At 36.7% G+C, this 20387-nt stretch overlaps 1 protein-coding gene across 3 annotated transcripts in view; it reads left to right on the forward strand.

Moving 5' to 3' along the window:
* Positions 1–11200, forward strand: part of SREK1 (splicing regulatory glutamic acid and lysine rich protein 1) — a 54124-nt gene extending 42924 nt beyond the window's left edge. For 2 of the 3 annotated variants that reach the window (XM_068535434.1, XM_068535436.1), the window contains 2 exons: positions 6117–6261; positions 7363–11200. In XM_068535434.1, the coding sequence (XP_068391535.1) occupies positions 6117–6261; positions 7363–7512 (295 nt within the window). In that variant the 3' untranslated portion in view covers positions 7513–11200. The remainder of the gene's footprint in view (positions 1–6116; positions 6262–7362) is intronic. The other variant, XM_068535435.1, reaches the window with a different exon arrangement.
* Positions 11201–20387: the final 9187 nt, after the last annotated feature.

Raw genomic sequence — 20387 nt, forward strand, 5'->3', positions numbered from 1 at the left:
CTACTGTTATTGTGTTCCTGTCGATTTCTCCTTTCATGGTTGTTAGCATTTGCCTCATGTATAGAGGTGCTCCTCTGTTGGGTGCATAAACATTTATAATTGTTATACCTTCTTCTTGGATTGATCCTTTGATCATTATGTAGTGTCCCTCCTTATCTCTGTAATCTTTATTTTAAAGTCTATTTTATCTGATGCGAGTATTGCTACTCCAGCTTTCTTTTGATTTCCATTTGCATGGAATACCTGTTTTCATCCCTTCACTTTCATTCTGTATGTGTCCCTAGGTCTGAAGTGGGTCTCTTATAGACAACATATATATGGGTCTTGTTTTTGTATCCATTCAGCCAGTCTGTGTCTTTTGGTTAGGTCATTTAATCCATTTACATTCAAGGTTGTAAACGATATGTATGTTCCTTTTACCATTTTCTTAATTGTTTTGGGTTTGTTTTTGTGGGTCTTTTTGTTCTCTTGTGTTTCCCGCTTAGAGAAGTTTCTTTAGCATTTGTTGTAAAGCTGGTTTGGTGGTGCTGAATTCTCTTAGCTTTTGCTTGTCTATAAAGGTTTTAATTTCTCCATCGAATCTGAATGAGATCCTTGCTGGGTAGAGTAATCTTGGTTGTAGGTTTTTCTCTTTCATCACTTTAAGTATATCCTGCCACTCCCTTTGGCCTGCACAGTTTCCACTGCAAAATCAGCTGATAACCTTATGGGGATTCCTTTGTATGTTATTTTTTGTTTTTCCCTTGCTGCTTTTAATATTTTTTCTTTGAATTTAATTTTTGTTAGTTTGAGTAATATGTGTCTTGGTGTGTTTTTCCTAGGGTTTATCCTGTATGGGACTCTCTGTGCTTCCTGGATTTGGGTGACTATTTCCTTTCCCATGTTAGGGATGTTTTCCACTATAATCTCTTAAAATATTTTCTCAGACCCTTTCTTTTTTTCTTCTTCTCTGGGACGCCTATAATTCAAATGTTGATGTGTTTAGTGTCCCAGAGGTCTCTGAGATTGTCTTCAATTCTTTTCATTCTTCTTTCTTTGTTTTCCTCCTCAGCAGTTATTTCTACCATTTTGTCTTCCTGCTCACTTATTCATTCTTCTGCCTCAGTTATTCTGTTATTGATTCCTTCTAGTGTATTTTTCATTTCAGTTACTGTGTTGTTCATCTCTGTTTGTTTGTTCTTTAGTTCTTCTAGGTTTTTGTTAAACATTTCTTGTATTCTCTCAGTCCGTGCCTCCATTCTATTTCCAAGATTCTGGATCATCTTTACTCTAATTACTCTGAATTCTTTTTCAGGTATATTGCCTATTTCCTCTTCATTTATTTTGTCTTGTAGGTTTTTACCTTGCTCCTTCATCTGTGACATATTTTTTTGCCGTCTCTTTTTTTTTTTTTTTAAATGAGTGGGATTGTATTCCTGTCTTAATGGTTCTTTGGCCTGAGGCTTCCAACACTCGAGTTCGTAGGCTATTGGGTAGAGCTGGGTCTTGGTGCTGAGATGAGGAATCCCATGAGACCTTACTCTGATGAATGTTCCCTGGGGTCTGAGATTCTGTTAGTACAGTGGTTCGGACTCAGAGCTCCCATCGCAGGAGCTTTGGCCTGATTCCAGGCTCGTGGACCAAGATCCCGCAAGCTGTCTGTGGTGCCCAAAAAATAAAAATAAAAATAACAAAGTAAAAAATAAAATTACATTAGGAAACTAACAGATATGTTCAGAAGAATATAAAAATAAAAATACAGATGAATCAACAACTGGGAGGTACATCAGTACCACAATAGTAAAAAAGAGGAGGAGGGAAAAGAAAGAGAAAAAAAGGCGGGGGGAGAGGTCTTGGCTGTGGAGGGCGGGACCTAAGCAAAGGCGAGGTTTGGGTGGTGGGCGGGGCCAATGCTCAGGACCCCCAGGGCTGGAAGAGGCCCTGGGGGCTGTGGGGAGCTGGGGCTTAGGCTCAAGGAACAGAAGGGACCCAGGAGTGCCCCCCACCCCTGGTCTCAGAGGGCAGCGAACCTCACCTGGGAGCCCAGCAGGCTTCCTGGGCTCGAGTGGGCGGGGCAAACACCCTTTTCTCCTTTCCCGCTCCTCCAGTCTGGGAGGACCCCTCCTGCCTGCCTCTCCTGATGTCCCCAGCCTCCCTCCTATGCCCCCAAGGACCCGTGCGTCCTGGAGGGGGGTTTGGAGGATGGGGTCGGCCTGGGAGCTCAGTAGGCTCCCTGGGCCTGAGTGGGCGTGGCAGTCGCCCTCTGCTCCTCTACCGCTGCTCCCGGAGGGCTCCTCCTCCCTGCCTCTCCTGATCTCCCGGCCTCCCTCCTATGCCCCCAGGACCCACGCAGCTTAGAGGGGGCTTTGGAGGGGAGGCACCAGCCTGGGAGCTCCGCAGGCTCCGTGGCCCGAGTGGGCCAGGCGATTGCCCTCCGTTCCTCTTCTGCTTTTTCTGGAGGGTCCCTCCCCCCGCCTCTCCTTATCTCCCCGGCCTCAGGGGTGCTGATCCTGTCTGGCCTCCTCTTCTCCTCCCCCCTCAGTCCCCCTACATCCTACCGGTTCACTTTGGGGTTCCTCCCGTCTCCTTGGGTGTCAGAGTCCCCCACCAGTGGCTGGCAGGGGCCCTCTGAGTTATTTTTTAAATTGAGAAGTAGTTTATGTAAAATAAAATGCACCCTTAGTGCATTTCAGTGATTGTTAGTAATTTTCATTGCATTTTTCTTAAGAGTTCACAATTTTGTGCAACCATTGCTGCTACTTAGTTCCAGAACATTTTTTGTCACTTTGAAAGAAAGCCTGTACCCATTAGCAGTTACTCCCCATGGCTCCTTACAGCTACTAATCTACTTACTGTCTCTGTGGATTTGCCTGTTAACGGACATTTCATATAGAGTCATACAATATGTGTGGCCTTTTTTTTTTTTTTTTAAATATTTATTTATTTATTTTGTTGCACTAGGTCTTAGTTGCGGGAGGTGGGCTCCTTAATTGTGGCTCCAGGGTTCCTTAGTTGCAGCTCACCAGCTCCTTAATTGTGGCATGTGAACTCTTAGTTGCGGCATACATGTGGGATCTAGTTCCCTGACCAGGGATCGAACCCAGGCCCCCTGCATTGGGAGCATGGAGTCTTATCCACTGCGCCACCAGGGAAGTCCCTGTGCGGTCTTTTGTAGTTGACTTCTTTGACTAAATGTAACATTTTCAAGGTTCATGCATATTGTAGCATGAATCAGTACTTCATTCCTTTTTAGGGGTGAATAATATTCCACTATGGATAAAACCAGGTTTTGTTGTTTAACCATTCATTAGTTGATGGACATGTAGTATTGTTTCCATTTTTTTGCTGTTGTAAATAATGCTGCTATGCACATTTGTGTACAAGTTTTGATGTGGACATGTTCTTGTTTCTATACCTAGTAGTTGTAATTGCTGAGTCATATAGTAATCCTCTCTTTATTTTCTTGAGAAACTGCCAAACTGTTTTCTGAAGTGGTTGCACTATTCTGTATTCCCATCGGCAATGTACAAGTGTTCCAATTTCTCCACATGCTCACTGACACTTGTTATTGTCTGTCTCTGATGATAGCCATTCTAGTGAGTGTGTAATGGTATCTTGTTAAGGTTTTGATTCGCATTTCTCTAATGATTAGTGATGTTGGGCATCTTTTCGTGTGCTTATTGACCATTTGTGTATCTACTTTGGAGAAATGTCTATTCTAGTCTTTTGCCCATTTTGAATTAGATAATTTGGTTTTTTGTTAAGTTGTAGTTCTTTATATTCTGGTTGTTAATCCCTTACCAGATAATATGATTTCCATGTATTTTTTTCCTATACTGTGGGTTGTGTTTTCACTTTCTTTGAGTAAGTATCCTTTGATGCACAAAAGTTTTTTAATTTTGATGAATTCAGATTGATCTGTTTTTTTCCTTTCCTTGCTTTTTGCTGTCATATCCAAGAAATCATTGCCAAAACCAGTGTCATGAAGATTTTCCCCTGTGTTTTCTTCTAAGAGTTTTACAGTTTTAGTTTATATATTTAGGTCTTTGATCCATTATGAGGTAATTTTTACATATGGTGTAAGGTGAGAGTCTAAAACTTCATTCTTCTGCATGCGGATATCCAGTTTTCCTAGCACCATTTGTTGAAAAGCTTGTCCTTTCCCTATTGAATGGGTTTTGGCACCCTTATCAAAAATCATTTGACCATACATATGACCATATATCTCTGTCTTTTCCATTGGTCTGTAAGTCTCTCCTTATATGCCAGTACTACACTGTTTTGATTACTGTAGTTTTGTAGTAAGTTTTAAAACCAGGGATTGTGTGTTTTCCAGTTTTGTTGTTATTTTAAAGATTGTTTTGGCTATTTGATGTCCCTGGAGATCCTATGATTTTTAGAATGGGTTTTGCTTTTTCTGCCAACAGTGCCAGTGGGATTTAGATAGGGATTGCATTGAATTTGTAGATCACTTTGGATACTATTGTTATCTTAACTCTAAGTCTTCTGATCCAAGAACATGGGATGTTTTTCCATTTATTTATGTCTTTATTTCTTTTCAGCAAATTTTTTGCCTTTTTGGTTGAATTTATTCCTAAGAATCTCATTCTTTTTTTTTTTTTTTTTTTTTTAAATAAATTTATTTATTTATTTTTGGCTGCTTTGGGTCTTTGTTGCTGCATGCAGGCTTTCTCTAGTTGTGGCGAGCGGGGGTTATTCTTTGTTGCGGTGTGTGAGCTTTTCATTGTGGTTGCTTCTCCTGTTGTGGAGCACGGGTTCTAGAGCTCAGGCTCAGTAGTTGTGGTGCATGGGCTTAGTTGCTCCGCGGCATGTGGGATCTTCAGACCAGGGCTTGAACCTGTGTCCCCTGCATTGGCAGGCAGATTCTTAACCACTGCGCCACCAGGAAGGTCCCAAGAATCTCATGCTTTTTGATGTAGTTGTTTCCTTGGCTTTAAGAGTTGTATATAAAGATATACATAACATAAATAATGTTGCAAATGTATTTTTCTTTGTCATTTTTCTTTTGAATATGCTAGTAGTGGTTTTTGTTTTGTTTGCTTTGCAAAAGTTTATGTAGGCATACTAATGAATCTTTTATTTTATCGTACCTGGAATTTTATTTATGGCTAAAAAAATCTTTCCCTTCACTCCAGTTAGAAAGAAATTTATTCATGTTTTCTTCTAGTACTTGTATTGTTTCATGTAAAAAATTTAGGTCTCTAATCCATTTGGATTTATTTATTTATGTGAATGAGATATGGACCCAGTTTTGTCTCTTTCCAAATAATAATCCAGTTGTCTCCAAGTCTTTTATTTATAAAAGATGAACTTTGCCCCAGTGATTTGAGATGCCACCCCTTTGTTTTATTGAATTTTCATAGGTACTTGGGTCTGTTTCCTATGTGTTTTTCTTTGTTCTCCTGGTCTTTGTGTTTATTTTTAAAATATTCATAATTAAGACAAAAAAGTTTAGAATTCCATATTAAGGCTAATTATTTTGAATAGAAGGTGTCTGTTATGCTTCTGATATGAAATGCATCATTTTTTTCCCTCTAATTTTAAGGATATGTAATTTTTACAAATGGAACTTGTTCATTCCATCTTCTGCTTAATGTTTGCTCTTGAATTGGTGGGTGGGACTTTTTTGTAATTGTGAATGAGAGGGGAGGGCACATGGCATAATTGGTTATTTGAAGTTCCACGTTTTCTAGAAGTCATTCAGCCTTACCTGAGAGCCATATCTGATTCTTTATCGTTTTTATTATTTTCTGCTTATTCATTTTTTGCTTTGAAAAGATGGGTAAAAAAATATTATATATTTGGTTTTGTTTTATCCTGATTACAGTAGATAAATAAACCTTGAATGTTTCAAAACTAAGAAATTGATAATGCAGAATTGTGTTTTATGTGAACACTTGGTGGCCTCTGCGGTAATGACTTGTGTGTCTTTAAAAAATTAACTGGGTGTGGCGTGGAGTTAGGTGGGCTACAGGACTCATTTATGTTATTTGGTCCACCAGGTTACTGATACACTTGTTTACAGTGCATTAATGTTAGGTAAGAATATTTTGTCAACAATATAGTGGGTGTTTACTTTTTTAGAAGTTAATGACATATTATTAATATTCTTATAGCAGAAATAAGAAGGATAAAAAGAGAGAAAAAGAAAGGGACCACATCAGTGAAAGAAGAGAGAGAGAACGTTCAGCCTCTACAAGAAAGAGTTGTAATGACAGAGATGGGAAGGAAAAGGTGGAGAAGAACAATACTTCACTTAAAGTAAGCAAGTTGTTCAGTGTTTAGGGTTTGAATAATTAATGTTTGAGATTGTTCTTCTTTATTGCATAGAGGTAATTTTATACTACCAGCGCCTTGTATGTTTTAGGTACTATTTGTTACTATTTGTTAAATTGGTAGTTTTTTAACCTAGTTTTTGAAGATAGGAACTAATTAATGTAATGTTTACTAGTGTAAACAATTGCATTCCTTATTTGAGAGAATCACAGAATGGCATACAATAAAAATTTTAACTATGTACTGGAATATTTTTACTTGTTGCCATTTTCCTCACTATATTTGTTTTAGCAAATTTGACAGGTGATGTTATCATTGGTTTTGTAATATATACCAAAGTTAGGTTTGTTGAATTAGAATAATTAATGGAAAACCAAAATCCACCAGCTAAGGGTTTTTGTTTTGTTGTCCTTCATTTTTTTTTGACAAAATATTTTAAGTACTTGTGAATTAGGTTAATTCCCTTATTATACTGGTAAGTATATTTGTGTTTGGAAATCAATTATGAGTTCTGAAGCTTTTATCTTACAGTTTTATTTATTCCCATACTGATAGAGGTTTATCATCATTGTCAGTAACATTGATAATATCTCCTGAGCACTTAATACATTCCAGGCACTGTTCCACATGTTCTCATTTAATTCTCCGTTAAGTTGAGAGCTGAATTTGGACTGTTCTTAAACAGTCTTTGGTAGGAGGAATAGTGATTTCCTTTTCTACATTCCCATGTTTTTGCTTCTTTGGTATCCAGATTACAAATCTATCCTGGCATCTATGGGAACTATTTTACTTTCAGCCGATCAGTTCCACCTTTCAAGTCAGTCAGCAGCGTTTATTGAATTCTTGCCTAGAGTTTCTATTTACCTATTTTGTTCTAACTTAATCTCCATAGATTGTCCTATCTTTTATTAGAAGTACAAAGGACATATTGATACATGTTTGCATGTACTATTTATATGAAAATGTAATGGGAGATAATACCCAGTTTGACTAATTCACAAAAGGTAAAGTTTTAGCCAGAACTCGATGTAATAGCAGGCAACTCTTGAGAAAAATATTAAATGTATACCTAAATATTCATTGTAGGAGAAGGAGCACAATAAAGAGCCAGATTCAAGTGTGGGAAAAGAAGTAGATGACAAGGACGCACCAAGGACTGAGGAAAACAAAGTACAGCAAAATGGGAATTGTCAACCAAATGAAGAAAACCTCTCTACCAAAACAGAAGCAGTATAGGACCTACAGATGCACCTCTAAACACACGCTGGAGTAGAATCCAAAGCTTTTAATTCTCTCAACAAGATGTTAAACAGTGAAGAAATCCAGTAGAGCATAAAGATATGAGCTAACAGCTTTTTTAGTTGTTAGGTGACTTTGTGGCCATCTTGTTACTGAGTAAGAAAATAAAGCATGGACGTCGTGAAAATAGCAGGTGTTACCCAAACTCCTCATCTTCTAAAAGCTGTGCATTTCCATGGTGGCTGACACACTTGTCATGTGGTTTGTTAAGTGTTTGCCAAGAACCATTAAAATAAATGGGACATTAAAGATCTAAATTTGTACTATCCATTAAAGATTGGAGATAAGCATTGGAGGCTCTTTTAAAAATGCTAGTAACTGATTTTGTATTGTTTTACTTTTTTTTTAAAATTTCAATATATTACAGATTGATGATGTGCTTGAAATTGGTGCAAATATATACACACCCTTGTAAGTGCGGAGTATGTAAGAAGTTTTAACATTGACTTCACAGGATTTACAGTGATTGTGTTAAATTCTCACTATTGTGTTTTCTTTTGCTCACTGTTTAGGACAGCAGTTTTTCTTTTAAATAGTTTTACAGATTAAAGTTGCTTAAATAAGTGGATTAAAAACCAACTGACAATGCATGCTACTGTTCTTTTTCAAAAGGAAGAACATCTGTGTTAAATACTAATAATATATTAGTATTCAGTGTTCAGAATCATTGGGTCTCCCCACAAAGTAAGCATTTCTTTTTGAACTCTCTTGACATTTCCAAGCTTATTATGAACAGTATCGCAGTGTGTGTTGTCAGTTGTAGGTGGCAAAGGTGCCATTTATAAAAAGAAAACTGGGTTTTCAAAATGGGCTATGGGAGCACAAGCTGAAGCTTTAGTGCCTTCTACAATGTGGTATACTGTTTTCTAGAATTTTATATGGACTAGTCATTCTCAATTCATATGGAATTTAGATGGATATTCCATTCCCTCCCATAGAAAAGTGTGAAAGCGGTATGTCAGAAGAGCTTCTTACTTGGTTCACCTAATATGAGAGGGAAGTCTGTTTTCAAGAATGACTTTAGAGCTTAAAACAGCAATGCAGTTTTGGGACCATCCGTTTCATACTGTGATAATTGAAAATGAAGCAGCATGTTCTTATTTTACTTAAAGCAAAACCCTTTAGTTGTCTACATTGGATGGCCTTAATTATTACCTCTCAGTCATCTTCTCATAAATGATGTGCAGAAATTGTACTTAACATATGAGTTAAGTACAATTCTCATATGAGAACATATGAGTTTGTCTTATGTGTAAGGATATGTTTACTTAAGCTTAAAATATAGGTCATCCGACATTGTTAGGCACACTTTTTGCAGAAAGTATGCAAGTAGTAAAATGACAACATTGCTAATATTTTCCCCCAGACCACAACTCATAGTTTCAGAACTCTTTTCATTGTTGTATTTCCAAAAGTTATACCTTTTAATTAGCATGTTATTAAAAAAAATCAAGTATAATTAGTTTAATGCAGTCTGATACAATCAAATTACTCAGTTGCCTTACCTCATGGGAAGAGTTACTTATAGATTTAAAAAGCTGAGTAGCACATCAGTTACTTGGTTTCAACTTGAGTTTTCTTTTAATGTTAATACTATTGAAATTTAAGTATTTGGTGGAGAATGGAAAGAATTGCCCTTATTGCAAGTAATGAAGCCTGGTTTGATTATGAAGCTGCTTAATTACTCCTCATGTGTTCAGAATTACTGTGCTTTTTTGTTTTTTTTTCCTTTTTTTCACGGTGTACATTAAAATTTTTGAAAATGCTTTACTATGTAAAGTATAGATGGTCATTTTAATCATTCAACCACATACGGTTGGCTGGTAAACAGCTTATTTTGATATAAGAATGCTTGGGTGTATATGGAAAGATTGTGAAGGAGTGTGTGTGTCTTGCATCAAAGCTGCTTATTTATGATATGTAAGTAGAATAGAACAAATGTTGTTTGAGTCTTTGTTATTTTTAGTACTATTTCTCTAATAAAGCTAAGTATTTTAGAGGGAAGTATTTGTTCATGCATTTCAAAACAGCATCTTAGGTTTATCCTGTTCTTGTTTTAGCTGGCATAGAAATTGTTTTGATATGGAGAGTGCATGTTTGTGTGGTGTCTAAAGCCGTCATTTAAAGTTTGAGTATTTTCTTGTACTCTGGAGTCTATTAAATGTTTTTTATGTTGGTAATTAACATAGTTATTTGGTTCCTGCTGCCAGTTATTTTTCTTGATGATGTTTATTCATCTTTAAATAACCATACTAATCTTGACAGACACTGATTTATAAAAATTGGCCATGAATAGGGATACAAGAGGTCTGGAGAAAGTGAAATCATTTTCTTAAACAGGCTTATGGAAGCAAAGCTTTCTAGGGTCTAGAGGTACTGGAGGGAAGGAGGGAGTGTGTGAGTGTGTGTGTGTTGTGTGTGTGAGAGAGAGAGAGAGAGATTTTTCTCTTTGTTCACTTTTAAGAGCTGATGTGTTTTATTTTTTTCTTGTAAGGTATTTTTTTATTTCTTTAAAACTGTCTTTTTCATCCCAGGTAGATATTGTCAGGAAAACTTGAGGTAAGGCCAAGAAGACAGCCATTTTACACTTAATACCTTCTGTAAATTATCTTTTTCATCTTGATTATATAGCGAGTACATTCTGTTTCTTAAATTGTAGTTGCTATTCCTCATTCTAGACAAATTCTCTTGGTCCTCTTGTTCTTGCTTTTCAGCAGTGTGCACTTAACTGGTAATAAAAGATGATTCTTCATAAGCTAGCCAGTTTCATGTGAGGAAACAAGTATAAAACCTTTAACTTCCACAGCTATCTATCTCCTTATTATTTTCCATTGAATCTAATTAACTTATAGTTACGAACACACTAGTCAGCTTGTGATTTTTCTGTTTAGAATCTTTTTTTCCAAGGGGTTCAGTGTATGCTATGTTGATCTTCAGAAGTATCATAGAGACTTAAATTTTGACATGCCTCAATTAAAAGTAAAAACCGGCATTTAGAATCAATTTTTTTTTTTTTCTTTGTCAAGAAAATAATTTCTTTTGTGGTATTAGTCATCTTTAGGACGCTTATTCATTCCTATATATAGGTTGCTACCTTTGAAATTAAAAAAAAAAAAACCTTGAGCCATATCTGGTCTCAACTGAAGATATTCAAATTTAAGGATTATAATATATACTAATGGCTTTTGAAAGTTTTTTAAAAACCTATTTGGAATAGTATGATTTGATGTAAATCCTTAGTAGTTGAATTAGCAGTTAAAATGAATTCTTTTTGACGGATGCATTAAGTAACATTTCAGTGGGACATTTCTTATATTTTCATTGAAAGATAGTATCTGGTTTTAACTGGGTGAGTTATGAAGTAGAGCTGTTTCCACAAAGTAATTATGGTCCTTATGTGTTTTAAATATTTTTTTAAAAAATTTCACTACCTATATACTTAGATGTTCTCATGTTTATTTACTAATGTAATAGTCATTTAAAATTAAATTGTTTATTTTCAGATTTCAGAAGTTAGTGCTCTCAAAGGGCTAAATGATATTTCTGGAAGCAGGAGTCAAGTATAATAAATGTAATAAAATAATCTTTTAAAATAAAATTCACTTCCCTACTTAAACTTGGGTTTGTGGGTGAATTTGTTTTTCTTAAATACACTTTTATTGGTGATTCTGCCAAAGAGTGGTACATTATTTTAAAAATAAAAGCTAAAGCTGAAGCTAGGTTGGATTTAGTAACTAATAACTAGATTTCTTTCTATTCCATTTAAGGTACTTTTATAGTTTCTAGCAATTAATTTATTATAATTGTTAGTTTATATATAATACATTTCTTAACATACTGTTCTTAAAAGCAGATTTTTAGCCTGTTGCCTGATTTTTAAATTTACTTTGTATCTAGCTAACATTTTAATTTTGAGAATTGCCAACTTTTATAAAACTTCACAAATTTTACCATTAAGATTTATTTTCCAAGGATTGGAGTAGTAGAATAATAGTTCTCTCCATTCTTTATTAACTTTTATTTGCTAGATAGATAATTTCTTAACTGTATATGTAAGTTGAAACTCATGAAATTCATGCTGAATTAGAGTTGAAGAGATTGAGTTCCACCAGTTTAAGGTTACTGGTAGGCAAAAAACTGTTAGGAAACACGCTACAGAATTCTCTGATTTTCACAGAAGGTTAGGTTACATTTGGGTGTACTGTGTAGTTGTATAGGTAGTTCAATTTAATAGTTAAATATTACTCTCCATCTTAATTAGGTTAATACAGTAGTGCTATTCTTTACATAATGCTATGGATTATCAAGGGAAGGGTTCAAAATGTAAACAAAAAGGTGCTGCATAGGTGGTGTATATTATGTGAGTAGGACTACTTCCATATGGTACTAAGTAAACATTTATCAGACGCTGCTGCTATTGTGTTGCTATATTTTTAATAAAATGAAAATCTTAAAATCTTTCCACTGTTGAGTAGTAATTTCACCGAATTCTAAGACATGTACTTGCATATTTACAGCTTATTTTTATAACTGAAAGGTTTGGTAACAGCCTCTTTAGGGTTCAAAATTATCACCAAAATAGAGGTTTTTGATCATTGGGCGTACTTCATGTTGTGTGGCAATAACTCTAGCCCAGAGCTTTGCATCTCCAGCATTTTGTAGTGTTCCAGTAAGTGATAGCAGCTCTTTGAGTCTCCCTTTAGTTTTCAGAATCAACTTCTTACTATGGTATTTGCACAATGAAAATTGCCACTACTTGTCTTTTAACAGCAGGTGGAATGCCTTCTCCCGTATATCAAAAGTATAACTCTCCATTTGGTGAATGAGCTGTGTACTTGGGGTGGTCATTTAAGTGAGACAGCCTATTTGAAGTGTCTCTTTTAGAAAAAAAACATTGGCTATCAGATACGTAAATTTAGAACCCTGTGTGACCTGGTGGTGTAGCTGGTGCAGAGATGGTGAGGCTGTACACGCTGATTTCTCTGTGTAAGCCCTCTGTTCTAGCTGCCTTCTGTGGTTAAACCATGAGCCATTTTGGTTTCCAGATGTGTTAAACTACATGGGGTGAGGAGGAGTTGGGGGTGAGGGCGGAGAGATCCTTGCCAGTAATGAGTTTGAATTTCTCCAGGTGTGACCTCCACAGGACTTCCTAAAGGAATGCCAGATTGGAGTAGCAGCCACATTTGACAGTAGACTTCCAGACAAAATGTCTCATGTTGTATTATTTTTGTTATGAATGATTTCTAAATAGTAATTAAGGAGTATATTAGAGTACATTTAGTTTTTATAATAATGATTTTCTTACCTTGGGAAAAATACTCTAAGATTCACTGAAAAATAAAGTCTCTTAAAAAGTATGCCACTCTGTTTAATGTAATAGCCACAGCATGAAAATCAGAGGTGGTAAATGGAATCAGTTATACAGGCATGACTTCTAGTACTGTTTTTCCTTCTGCTGAGCTCCAGTCCTTCTGATTAGTGTAGCACCTGACACAAAGAACTCACTGATTATTAGCTATTACATTACTGGATATCTTACCAGCACCATAAATTTATCCTGTTCCAAACAAAACATTCAATTCCCAATACCAGGTCTATGCCTCTGCTCCTTATTGTTTTTCACCAGAACTGACATCTTTTCACTTCAGGCCTTTTTCCAAATTCTATTCAACATAAATTTGTTACTTGAGGGCTTTCCTGGTGGCACAGTGGTTGGGGGTCTGCCTGCCAATGCAGGGGACACGGGTTCGAGCCCGGGTGTGGGAGGATCCCGCATGCCGCGGAGCGGCTGGGCCCATGAGCCACACCTACTGAGCCTGCGCGTCTGGAGCCTGTGCTCTGCAGCGGGAGAGGCCGCGATGGTGAGAGGCCCGCGCACCATGATGAAGAGTGGCCCCCGCTTGCCGCAACTAGAGAAAGCCCTCGCACAGAAACGAAGACCCAACACAGCCATAAATAAATAAATAATTAATTTAAAAAAAACAAAAAAACATGCTAAACGAGATCAAATGGAAATTAAAAAAAATTTGTTACTTAATTAAATTCCTTTCAATTGGTCTGTAATTTTGGAATGTCATTCTGGTTTTAGTATACAGGTCATGCTGGCCTGAGAGAATGAGTTGGACATTGTTGCCTCTTGAATTTTCTGAAGAAATTTGTGTCATGTTCACTGTTTATTTCATAAATATTAGGTAGAATTCCCCAAGAAAACCAACCTGAGCCTGGAATTTCCTTTTCACGATACAAATTCAACATTAAAAATAGATTTAGGGCTATTATTCTTGAGTGAGTTTTGGTGTTCTTTGTCTTCTAAGGAATTTGTCCGTTTTATCTAAGTTGTTGAATTTGTCAGCATAAAGTTGTTTATGACATTCTCTTATTATTTCAATATATGTGAGATCTATAGTGATAGCCTCTCTCATTCCTAATATTGTTAACGTCTTTCCCTTTTTATCCTGATGAGTTTGGCTAGAGATTTATCAACTTTATTTTCTCCAGTAATCAGATTTTGTTTTCATCAGATTTTCTCTTTTTTTCTGCTTTTTATTTCACTGATTTCTACTCATTATTTCTTTCTTCTGCTTATTTCCACTTGGTTTGCTCTTTTTTTTTTTTCTTAAAGTGTGAGCTGGCATCACTGACTTGAGACCTTTTTTTTTTTTTAACCATTTAAAAATTGAAGTACAGTTAATTTACAATGCACTAGTTTCAGATGTACAGCAGAGTGATTCATTTTATATATATAAACATATACTTTTTTAGATTCTTTTCCATTTAGGTTATTACAAGATATTGAGAGACCCTCTTTCCTAACAGAGGTATTTTAGTGCTATAAATTTCCCTCTAAGCATTGCTTTTGCTGCATTCCAACAAATTTTGATACATTGTGTCTTCATTTTCATTCAGTACAAGACACTTCATGATTTTCCATTTGGCATTGTCTTTGATCCACAGGTTATGTTAAACGTGTGTCACTTGGTATCCAAATATTTGGGAATTTCCAAGATCTTTGTTACTGATTTCTAACTTAATTCCATTGTGGTTAGGAAATAGTTCGTATGATTTGATTCCTTTTAAATTGTCTAAAACTTGCTTTTAGGCCCATAAATGATACAGCTTCATAAATGTTCCATGTGCACTTGAGAAGAATGTATCTTCTGGCAGTTGTTTGGTGAAAATCTATAATGCCAATTAGGTCATGTTTATTGATGGGGGTGTTCAAGCCTTCTATATTCTTACTGATTTTCTGTCTGCCATTGCCTGTCATCACTCATTATCTGTCAATTAATTAGTAAGAGGTCTTGGAATCCCCAACTTGATTGTGGATTTATTTCTCATTTCAGTTCTATCTGGCTCTTTATGTATTTTGAAGCTGTTATTAGGCTCATAAATGGGGTTGTTATGTTCTCATTGACCTTTTTATCATTATTAATATTACTCTTTTTATTCCTGGTAATATTCTTTGCTTTGAAATATTTTTCTTATATTAATGCTAGCAGTCTAGTTTAAAAATTAAAAAAAAAAAAAGAAACATTAGCATGGTGTTATCTTTCTCCATCCTTTCACTGTTTTTATATTTAAAGGGTACTTCTTGTGGGCCTCATGCAGTTTGGTCTTGCTTTTTTAAAATCCAGTCTGATGACCTCCGCTTTAGTTGGAGTGTTTAGACCAGTTACATTGAATGTGGTTATGGATTTTATTGGGTTTAAATCTGTCATCTTGCTGTTTATCCTCTATTTATCTCCTCTGTTTTTGTTTGTATTTTCCTCTTGATCTGCCTTCTTTTGGACTCAGTACTGATTATTCCATTTCATCATCTCTGTTGGCTTATTAGCTATAATTCTTTAATTTTTGAGTGGCTTTAGGGTTTACTCTATGTGTGTATTTTCATTTATCACAGTGTACATGTAAGTTAATATACCATTTCATGTATAGTATAAGAACTTTGCAATAATATTCTTTCATTTTCCCACTCTCAGGTTTGTGCTGTTTTTGTCATGCATTTTACTTAAAATGTGTCAAAATGTCCACAATATGGTGTAATTTTTTTTTTTCTTTAAACAGTCAATTTTATAGAGATTTTAAAGAAGAAGATAAAAGTCTCTTCTGTTTCCCCACAGATTTACAATTTATGGTGCTTTTCATTCCTTTGTGTATATTCATATTTCTTTTTTTTTATCTTTTGTCTGCATTGGGTCTTTGTTGCTGCGTGTGGGCTTTGTCTAGTTGTGGTGAGCAGGGGCTACTCTTTGTTGCGGTGCCCAGGCTTCTCATCGTGGTGGCTTCTCTTGTTGTGGAGCACAGGCTCTACGTGTGTGGGCTTCAGTGGTTGCAGCACACAGGCTCAGTAGTTGTGGCCTGTGCGCTTAGTTGCTCTGCGGCATGTGGGATCTTCCTGGATCAGGGATCGAACCCATGTCCCCTGCATTGGCAGGTGGATTCTTAACCACTGTACCACCAGGGAAGTCCTCATATTTCTACTTGGTACTATTTTCATTCTGACTGAAGACATCCTTTAACATTTCTAATAATTCAGGCCTGTCAGTGGTGGATTCTTTCACCTTCTGCATGCTGAATTTTATTTCAACTTAAAATTTTAAAGATATTTTTGCTGGATATAGACTTCTACATTGACATTTTTTTTTTCCCCCAAGTGCTTTAAAAATGTGGCTCCACTGTCCTTTGGTTTACTTTGTTTCCATCAAGATGCCTGCTATCATTCTGATCATTGTTACGCTATACAGAATGCAGACTTTCTCTTATGGCCACTTTCAAGACTTTCTCTTCATTCACTGGTTTTAATCCATTTGATTATGATGTGCCTTGGTGTTGTTTTATTTTTGTTTTATGTGCTTGTGTTTCCTTGAGCTTCTTGGGCCTGTGTATTTTGAGTTTCTTTTAAATTTGGAAAATTTCCAACCATTATTTCTTCAAATATGTTTTCTTTCTCTTCGACACTTTATAGTCTTCAATTACATTTATATTGCCACTTGGAGTCCCACCGCTCACTGACTGATGCTGTGTTCATTTTTTCAGCTTTTTTCTGTGTTTCACGTTGGATAGTTCTATTGCTATATCTGAGTTTATTAATATTTTCTTCTGTAGAATCTAATCTGTTAATCTTATCCAGTGTATCTTTTTTAAAAAGGTCTAAGATGTTTTGCAACTCTAGGAGTTCAATTTAAGTCATTTTTGTATCCTCGATGTCTCTATTTTACATGTTAAAATGTAAATGTAATTCAAGCATATAAAATATAACTTGTGAATTTTACCTTTTTTTGGTTCTGAATATCCTATTGATATTCTTTAGCTTTGTTCTGAGATGCTTTTAAGTTACTTGGGAACTGTTTGGAAGGATCAGATTAGCCATTTATCTAGGGCTAATGTTACCCTACTACTGAAGTGATACTCTTCTGTGTACTTGATGCTCTATGAATTATGCTCTACTCCAACCCCCATCCTGGCCCATGGGAACGCCAACAGTTTCCAATCTGTTTAAGCTTTGGGGATTTTCCCCTTTGATCCTTTCTGGTGTTTATTCCTGAGCCTCGGGTAGTTTCTTCCCATGCATATGCTGACCATTACTCAACCGAAGACACAAACGTCCCAGTGTGCAGATCTTCAGAGCTTTTCCTCTGTGCAGCCCTTTAATCCATACTCTGCTCTTGTGATGTGCGGCTATCTTGTCCTCAGTGGGCTCCCAGCATCTCCTCAACTCAGACCACTGGGTTCTGCCTTGGTTTCCCCTTCTTTTGCTTCAGCCTGTAGAGTTCCCCCAGGCAGTAAGCTGGGGGCAATCATAGGGCTCACCTCATTTGTTGATCAGAGATCACCGGCCTGATCTGATTGCTGTCTGATGTCCAATATCTGAAAACCATTGGTATGTATATTTGTTTTTTTCCAGTGTTTCAAGTGAGATGGTAAACACATTTCTGTGATTCCATCTTGGCCAAAAGTGGACGTCTGCTGTAATAGTTTTCAACCTACATTTTTTGGCTACATACTTTTTGCTGATAATCTATATTATATTACTCTACACACACACACACACACACACACACACACACACACACAGAGAGAAATGACCAGAGTCTTAGGACTGGTGCAAGTGATGGCTCCTGAAGCTTAAAGTTTATTATCTTCATGGTAAATCCATCTCTGGGTCTTACTTAAGAAAAGAGGAAGGACAAGATTTGGCAGGATGGAGGCTTCGGTCCAGCCTGATCAGACTCTTCCCAAGTGCAATATGGCCAATGACAACCAATGAAGGAGGTAGTGTTTACAAGGACAGATTTCTTGATAGATTATAAAAACTCATTTGCTTAAAGATTCAGGGAAGCCACTCAGCTGGTAGCTTGGATCCAATGGATCCACCTCTAGATCAGGCAGCCTGGAGTACACATCTCTCAGGAGCCATCCATCCAAGAGGTTGCCCACCTGCGTGGGAGAAGTCTCACTGTACAGTATCACACAAGCTGAATCTCTGTTGCATACCCTTATCTTTGTTGTCCTAACTTCAAGCTCCTACTAATTACATGGTGTGAGAGCAAGCTAATATCAGAAATTTGAACAGAGGTTAAACTAAGATACACCCTAGTCAGGAGAATGTGATTATAGGACAAATCACAAAACTAACAATTTAAACTAAACATCTTAACTAAACCACAGCTAGCAACTTAGATTGCTATCAAGTGTAGAGTAGGGTAATATAAGGACAACTAGAATCTGGAAATTATTTAGCTCGTCTCTTGCTCCCTGGGTCCATGGGCATGTAGGCTGTTCATCAGTTCTTAAGAGCAGTGATGATAAACAGTAATAAATTAATAACAATGATAAAAGTATTCTCTTTGTTTTCTCTGAAATAAGAAAGGAATCTAGCAGCTTTTCAAAGAAAGTATGAAAGCCAGGGAGGTGGGAGCAGGGCAGCTGTGAGCCTCTGGTGCCTTTGTGGGGGTTAAGAAAAGATGCTTCCTCTGGGTGATGCAACTGCATGGCTGCTTGGCTTGGCAGATGGAGCTCAGTTGGAAGTTCAGGCTCCCTTGTCTCCTGGACTGGGCATCTTTGTGCAATGAACACACTACGCAGTTGTCTGCGGGGCACCGGTAGCAGGAGACGGCTTCAATAATCTGCCCCCTCCAGCCCCAGCCTCTGGCCGGCCTGTTTGGCATGGGGAGAGACTGAGAGATAGATGAGTGAGACATTTATTGGCTTAAAAAAGGATGAAAGCCTAACCATGAAATCCTGAGCCAATATACACATGCTGCAGAGGAAGAAGAATAAGATGTCTCTGGACAAGGCTATTTTAGAGCTTGGAAGGATTTTGGAAACGATTTAGTTCTTGCCTTCCTGCTCTTTAACAGTTGAAGAATCCCAGGGTTCAAAGGGGAAGTGAGTAGCCCCAGGTCCCACCACTACTAAGTAACAGAGTCTGAACAGGCTTGAATGCTGTGATTCCAGGCTGTGTTCCTTCCATGACCCACTGCCCGACCATGAGCAATTTCCTTTCAATATTTAACTACCATTTTTATAAATTAAAGTTTGGATAGATTTTTTTTCCTTCCAGTGCCGCTTACAATGCATCTTGAAAATACCGATAAAAAGATGACTTCTATTATTCAATAATTACAGCACTTCCAAGCATCATCATTTATAGTACTTGAAAAATACAATTTTCATTTCCATGGAATCATGGCTTCTGGCAGTAATAATTTCATTACTCTTGATGAACCAACCAAGACATCCGCGTTAATGTAATTTGTGTTCAAAGATGTCCTAAAAGGCCGATGTAACTTCATTATCAGTACATGACTTTAAAAAGTATTTTATCTAGGAAAACAAATAATGAGCACATCTTCTAACATTAATATGATTTTCTTTTCTTCCAGGTCAGGCGGCAAAAGTTTAATGAGCAATTTAATTGCTTGATGAATCAAATATGTCTCATTTTCGTCTCCAAGGGTTGGGGTAACATTGATTCAGATGAACTATTAGAGTTTTGGTTAGGGTATTTTACCTTCAAGGCATAAAACCTACCTTAGAACTCATCTCCAGGTCCTCCAAATCCTGTATTGTACCTAACTTCACTCTCTTATCATAATATCCACAAACTTTAGAGATAGATTTCATTTTAGAAATTATTTATTATCATATTCTCATTTTACTCAAGTGGTGGATAACGGGGCTGCTATAACAAAGTACCACAAATGGGGTGGCTTAAAACAATAGAAATTCATTCTCTCACAGTTCTGGAGGCTAGACGTCTGAAATCAAGGGTTTGGCAGGGCTGTGCTCTCTGAAATCTCTGCAGAGAATCTGTTCCATGCCTATCTTTTACCTTCTGGTGCTGCTGGCAATCTTTGGTGTTCCTTGGCTCATAGATATCAGTCAGTCTCTGCCTCCATTGTCCCATGACATTCTCCCTGTATGTATCTCTGTGCCTCTCCTATTTTTTTTTTTAACTTTTTATTTTATATTGGAACATAGTTGATTAACAGCGTTGTGATAGTTTCAGGTGTACAGCAAAGTGATTCAGTTATACATGTAACTATTCTTTTTCAAATTCTTTTCCCACTTAGCTTGTTACATAATACTGAGCAGAGTTCCCTGTGTTATGCAGTAGGTCCTTGTTGGTTATCTATTTTAAATATAGCAGTGTGTACATGTCAATCCCAAACTCCCTAACTATCCCTTCCCCCCACCCTTCCCCCCTGGTAACCATAAGTTCGTTTTCTTTTTTTTTTTTTAAATAAATTTATTTATTTTTATTTTATTTATTTTATTTTTGGCTGCGTTGGGTCTTCCTTGATGCACGC

This window comes from Eschrichtius robustus, chromosome 2 (assembly GCF_028021215.1).
Source record: "Eschrichtius robustus isolate mEscRob2 chromosome 2, mEscRob2.pri, whole genome shotgun sequence".
Classification (NCBI taxonomy): Eukaryota; Metazoa; Chordata; class Mammalia; order Artiodactyla; family Eschrichtiidae; genus Eschrichtius; species Eschrichtius robustus.